Source organism: Abramis brama (assembly GCF_963993115.1).
Source record: "Abramis brama genome assembly, chromosome: 21".
Classification (NCBI taxonomy): Eukaryota; Metazoa; Chordata; class Actinopteri; order Cypriniformes; family Leuciscidae; genus Abramis; species Abramis brama.
Genome location: NC_139983.1, coordinates 32,823,418 through 32,829,928, shown reverse-complemented (window position 1 = coordinate 32,829,928; position 6,511 = coordinate 32,823,418). Strand labels below are relative to the sequence as shown.

Below are 6,511 nucleotides of genomic sequence, written 5' to 3'. Positions count from 1 at the left end.
GCTTAGCTATTATGTTATACAATAACAGGGACAAAACATTTTGAATTGAATTCTTTATTCTGGTGGCATTTTCATGCTATTTTACACTGACAAACTAGCTTGCTTAAGCATAATGGAGGGCTATTAACCAAATTAGGCTGGATTGAAATTAATAGTCAGTCACTTTCACTTTTAACAGTTTCTCAGAAATCATTTACTGCACCTTTAAGTAGCCTACAGTTTTTTCTAAAAGAGTACTTCTAAGAATTGAAGTACACAAGTGTACATTTAGTACAACTACATTTCCACAAGGGCCTTTGAACAGCTAATAACAGTAAGACGAGTGGTAACATTAAAATATGCTCCATTGTCTTCAAGTCATAATTTTTTGGGGTGAAATATGATCCATGGTCTCAACAGGTTATGAGAATAATGTATCAAACTTCAGTGGAAGTTGATAAACAATTGTCACAATATGCAGAAACACTGAGAACACAGGAATATTATAGGAACACCGACTCCATTACATCTGCAGTGCTTCATGAGACAAGGGGTTTCTTGCAAAGTGCTTTTGGAAAATTTGCTTGCCAAATTCTTAAGAGCATTATGGGTAATGTTTTCACCAGGAATTCTAGTTTAAAAAAAAAAAAAAAGTTACAAACTGATAGCTTCAAAAGTATATACACTAACCTAAAGGTTTAAAGGTTCATTTTAAAATTCCCTTGTAAGTCTCATATAGCCTGGAACCCTTTGGTTGCATGCTATATGGGACTTGCAAAGTACAGAAGTTGTTTCTCCATAGGGAATTTTAATATAAACCTTTTAGCATGCAACCAGATGATTCCAGGCTATATGGGACTTGAAAAAGTACAGTAGAACTATCGGTTTCACCACATTGGCAGAATGAGGCACTTTTTCCAAAGTCAAGAGCAGTTAAACCAGATGTGAAGCAAGACGACAAGAGAGGTACAATTAAGGATTGATTTGTCAGTTTTATTGAGAACCTCCCTTTTGCCCTTGAATCATTACAGGACCAAGTGAGACCTTGCCTTCCCACTGAATGCCTAGAGAAGAAAAAAAGGCAAGTTAGAGCACTTGAATCAAAAGCAAAACTTACAAAGAGCAAAATTTACCAACCTCCATAGGGAGCAGCAAATTCACTATCAGGACCACATGTTGAGTCACAGCAACCACAAACTTGGTCATTTCCATCAGCAGCAGACCATCTGCAAAAAGACAAAGATATGGAACCTTCAACATGAGAAAGGATAACTTACAAATAATCCACGTACCCATTGGCAAAGGAACAGGATTTGTGCTGAGCGTCACTGGGTGCAGAAGCAATAGTTGCCTTCAGAATACAGGTTATGTAGATCTGCAAGGGATGACTGACAAGTTACAAAACCAAAGCAGATAAGAGGATAAGTCAAATTAACTGATATATTAGTACACACAGAAGGACTGTTGCCCTCATGGAACACAAATGCCTCCAGCTGGAACTGGATCTTGTCAACCTGAGACCGAGGCATGAAGCGGGAGCTGGAAGCTGTAGTTTTGGCATCCACAAAGCACCTGACGACAAGATAATTACAAAGAGCAACTCATGAATGTCAACTGCAGAGCATCAAGCAACTACACCTTACCCATGACTCTGTGACAAAAAGCAACTTAAACAGTCCTACCGCATCAAGGGCCATGACCTTACCCATAATTCTCAATGAAGGAATATCTTGGAAGGGAGTTCACATCAGGTACTTGAGTGGCCACGCAGCGGTCCACAAACACACGCAGAGGCACATGATTGTACTGATACACAGATGCCTCGATGTTAAGAACGTCACCCAGGAAATAGGAGTATGAAGGCCTCTGAGAGGACCAATCATCTACCAAAAACACATTTTAGGCACAGCCACAATAGCAAGGGTAAAGGTTTTTATAATTATTGAAAGAAAACCTGTACCAACCCATCATGATCTTCAGGGAGAACAGCAAGACTTCTTGACCAGCCTCGGTTGAGGCATAAGGGACCCATGCTGGCCTCAAGGCATCACTGCTTGCATTTTGAAGCCTGCGGTTCACGAAAGTACCAATTAAAGTCTTCTAGTTGCACAAGAAAGTGCAGAAAGTCACAGAGTGTCACAGAGATCACTTACCTTTGATAATGGCATTGAACACCAACAGTTGCACCTTCAGTCCGGGTAATCGGAGCAGCTGCAAGTGTCTCAGGGGTGTAGGTAAGAGAGAAGGTGTAGACAAGCTCATCCTCATTCATCTGTAAAAAGATTGTGGTTACCAAGAGGGTCATCCCAAAGACTTTACATATACCAAGATGGGAGAAAGTACACTGCAATATGGTGGAATAATTCATTAAGAGCAAATCACCAATTAGTAAACTTCACATCACCACGGCTGCCCTCAGAAGCTCCAGTGTTGCCAGAGATCAATGTTTTGGAGACATGCACATTGACTGTTCCAAGGTAAAAACTAGCTTTAACACTATTAAGGCATAATACTTGTTCTAGTTTCTTAAGCTCCTTTCATACCATTTATGAGATGGTTTAGATCAGATGTTGGTTTGAAGGGTTATATAAAGGAAAGTAGCTTGAAAACTCAGTATTTACCCATTCAAACAAATAACTTGGTCTTAGTTGACCTGGCATTATAAAACCAAGTGAACTGACTTTCCTTGAAAGGTCCTCTGCCACAAATAACCCATTAAGATTTATGAGTTCTTACCATCAGCACACTGTTGCAGTTCTGTAATTCATACTCAAAGATGAGCACTCTAGACACAGGATCCTGACCAACAACAGGACATCCACCTAGAGACAGACCAGTTGGCTGGATCAATTGACCATTGCTGAAAAAGTCCTGCTGGACCTCTACAAGAACCCGGTTTTCGCCGCATTGAACCGCTACGCTGCTGGGAGTAACGGGTTGCCTCAACTGGAAGTCCACCGCCAACTCGCGCTGCACCTCGGGAACAATGGGATACCTCCAATCCAAAGGCTTCACTGGACCCTGCAACAGCTGCTTCTCCTGAAGGCCAAAAGGATCCTGTGCAAGGCTTTTGAAGTCAGGACCCAAAGGACTCTGAAACTGAGAAGCCACTTGCAAAGGGTTCCAGGGCCCTAGAGGAGAAAGGCCAGGACTTCTGGAAGCTGGATCTGATTTTGGCCCCATGCTTCTTGGACTATGACTGTACCTCAATCTTCCCCACACATCAGGCAGATCAAATGCAACAATCACAACCATCACTAAGACCACTTTCAGAAACCCCATCCTAACAAACTTTAACACAAACACCACAACACACACCAATGCTTGGCTTTGCCATTTTGTACAGCTTTGAATTAAGGTGGCTCCACCCCTTTTACCTTAATTGATTACCACTGATTCTCCTCTGGACCTGTAGAGTTTTTGCACCACTCTGCACATTTTGTATGTCTCTCTTATCTGACACATTGAGGGGGGTATTTACATGACACCATTTTCACATTAGAAACCTTTGTGTCACCAGATCACATGTATAAATATGAATGCATATGAAAAACATTTGATTTGGGGTCAGGTTTACTCATGATATAATTCAGCATGATTCATTGATTTCCACACAAATATGAAGCAGCATAATTGTTTTAAACATTGATAATAATAATCACAAATGTTTCTTGAGCAGCAAATCATCATATTAGAATGATTTCTGAAGGATCATGTGATATTACACATGATATCACATGATATCAGAGGGCGCCACACCCTCTGCCCCCTGGTTATCTGATGTTCTCCGGGAACATCGTTCAAAACTCAGGGGTGCAGAGAGGAAGTGGCGCAAATCAAAAGATCCTACTGATCTTGGTCTTTATCAGTCCCTCCTCTCTTCCTTCTCTGATAATATCTCTACTGCTAAAATGACTTACTATCACAACAAAATTAACAATTCTTCAGACTCTCGCATGCTTTTCAAAACCTTCTCCTCTCTTCTCAACCCTCCTCCTCCTCCTCCTTCATCAACACTAAAAGCTGACGATTTTGCTACATTCTTTATAAATAAAACAACCTCCATCAGCGGCCAATTTAGCAATCCACAAATTGACACACACACTTTACCAGCTCACACACACTCTCTACCCTCCTTCTCTCTACTCTCAGAGACAGAAGTCTCCAATCTCCTCCTTTCCAATCGCCCTACCACCTGTCCGCTTGATCCTATTCCCACTAACCTACTTCAAGCCATTTCATCCTCAGTTGTACCCACACTCACACACATCATAAACACCTCTCTTCAAACTGGTACCTTTCCCACAGCATTTAAGCAGGCTCGTGTAACCCCACTGCTTAAGAAACCCACTCTAAATCCAGCACATCTGGAGAATTACAGACCAGTATCTCTCCTTCCATTCGTCGCGAAAACACTTGAGCGAGTTGTTTTCAACCAGATCTCTTCCTTCCTTACACAGAACAACCTCTTGGACAACAATCAATCTGGTTTCAAAAGCGGACACTCAACTGAGACTGCCCTGCTCTCAGTAATTGAAGCTCTGAGACTGGCAAGAGCAGCCTCCAAATCCTCAGTTCTCATCCTGCTGGATCTGTCTGCTGCCTTTGACACAGTTATCCACCAGATCCTCCTGTCAATCCTAAAGACGAAGGGCATCTCGGGAACCGCACTCCAATGGTTCAAGTCTTACCTCTCAGGTAGGTCCTTTAGAGTATCGTGGAGGGGTGAGGTGTCTAAGACACAACATCTAGCTACTGGAGTGCCTCAGGGCTCAGTGCTTGGACCACTTCTCTTCTCCATCTACATGACATCACTAGGATCTGTGATTCAGAAACATGGTTTTTCCTATCACTGCTACGCTGATGACACACAACTCTACCTCTCATTCCAGCCCGACGATCCGACGGTAGCTGATCGTATCTCAGCCTGCCTGACAGACATTTCTGGCTGGATGAAGGACCACCACCTTCAACTAAACCTTGCGAAGACAGAGCTACTCGTGGTCCCGGCCAACCCAACACTTCACCACAACTTTACCATTCAGCTAGACTCGTCATCCATAACTCCATCTAGATCAGCCAGGAACCTTGGTGTGGTAATTGATGATCAATTGAACTTCACAGACCACATTGCAAGAACTGCCCGGTCATGTAGATTTGCCTTGTACAACATTAGGAGGATCAGACCCTTCCTATCCGAAGATGCTACTCAACTCCTTGTCCAAGCGCTTGTTTTATCCAGACTTGACTATTGTAACTCTCTCCTGGCTGGTCTTCCAGCTTGCACAGTCAAACCTCTGCAACTGATCCAGAACGCCGCAGCTAGAGTGGTCTTTAACGAGCCGAAAAGGGCACACGTCACTCCTCTCCTCACAAAATTGCACTGGTTGCCAGTTGCCGCTCGCATCAAATTCAAGTCACTGACGTTTGCCTACAGAACAACCACTGGTTCTGCTCCCTTTTACTTTAACTCTTTACTTCAGACTTATGTGCCTTCCAGGAACTTGCGCTCTGCAAGTGAACGGCGTCTTGTGGTGCCATCTCAAAGAGGCACAAAATCTCTTTCTCGGACCTTTACCATGACTGTTCCCTGCTGGTGGAATGATCTGCCGAACTCAACCAGAGCAGCTGAGTCCATAGCCACTTTTAAGAAACGGCTGAAGACACTTCTTTTTCGACAGCACTTGATCCAGTAATACTAACACTTTCTCTCTACTACTCCTATTCTGTTCTATAACATAAAAAAAAAAAATAAAAAAAAAAAAAATTGCGTTGAATTAAACTGAGAAGGGTCATAGCACTTGCATTTTGTTGTCCTACTGCTAGTTTAACTGCTTCTATTGTTCTCATTTGTAAGTCGCTTTGGATAAAAGCGTCTGCTAAATGAATAAATGTAAATGTAAATGTAAATATTAAAGACTGGAGTAATGATGCTGAAAATTCAGCTTTAATCACAGGAATAAATTACATTTTACAATGTATTCACATAGAGAACAGCTAATAATATTGTAATTATATTTCACAATATTACTGTTTTTACTGTATTTTTTAACAAATAGGCCTAAATACAGCCTTTTAATGTTTAAGAACATTTTAAAAAAAAATCTTACTGACCCAAAACTTTTGAATGGTAGTGTAAATCTAAGTGAAGTCTTTGTATGTTTCAAATAAATTGTTTACTCACCCTCATTACATTCCAAACTATGACTTTCTTTCTTCTGTGAAATACAAAAGAAGATATTTTGTAAAAATGTTGTCTGTCCATTTGAACGGAACTTAATGGGGTCCAAAGTAATTTGGTTCCCAATGATCTTCAAAACACCTTCTTTTTTTGCTCCATGGAAGAATGAAAGTCATACAGACTTGGAATGACACGAGGGTGAATAAATAATGACAAAAAATTCGTTTTTGGGTACTATAAGTGTAGTTATGAGTAAATAAACTCCTTTTGGATCCTGACCTCAAATTCCCAATGTCTGCAAAACTCTTAACCCCAACATGAGCGTCATGACATAATTGAATATTTTCCTTG

At 41.3% G+C, this 6,511-nt stretch overlaps 1 protein-coding gene across 1 annotated transcript; it reads right to left on the bottom strand.

Moving 5' to 3' along the window:
* Window positions 1-953: 953 nt before the first annotated feature.
* LOC311071863 (zona pellucida sperm-binding protein 3-like) lies at window positions 954-3,285 on the bottom strand. Its single transcript, XM_084096441.1, has 8 exons — window positions 2,716-3,285; window positions 2,133-2,251; window positions 1,944-2,047; window positions 1,685-1,862; window positions 1,434-1,551; window positions 1,272-1,354; window positions 1,117-1,205; window positions 954-1,043 (listed from the first exon to the last, which is right to left on the bottom strand). Exons 1-8 carry the CDS (start codon window positions 3,259-3,261, stop codon window positions 973-975), a joined length of 1,308 nt encoding a protein of 435 aa, XP_083952567.1. The 5' UTR covers window positions 3,262-3,285; the 3' UTR covers window positions 954-972.
* Between the last annotated feature and the right edge of the window lie 3,226 nt (window positions 3,286-6,511).

What these genes read in the sequence shown, in the direction of transcription:
- LOC311071863 (XM_084096441.1), bottom strand. Translation starts at nt 3,261, where the DNA reads ATGGGGTTTCTGAAAGTGGTCTTAGTGATGGTTGTGATTGTTGCATTT. An exon ending in ACTGCAACAGTGTGCTGATG is followed by an intron (nt 2,252 to 2,715) that starts GTAAGAACTCAT and finishes ATCTTTTTACAG; the next exon opens with ATGAATGAGGATGAGCTTGT. An exon ending in TCCTTCATTGAGAATTATGG is followed by an intron (nt 1,552 to 1,684) that starts GTAAGGTCATGG and finishes TCTTGTCGTCAG; the next exon opens with GTGCTTTGTGGATGCCAAAA.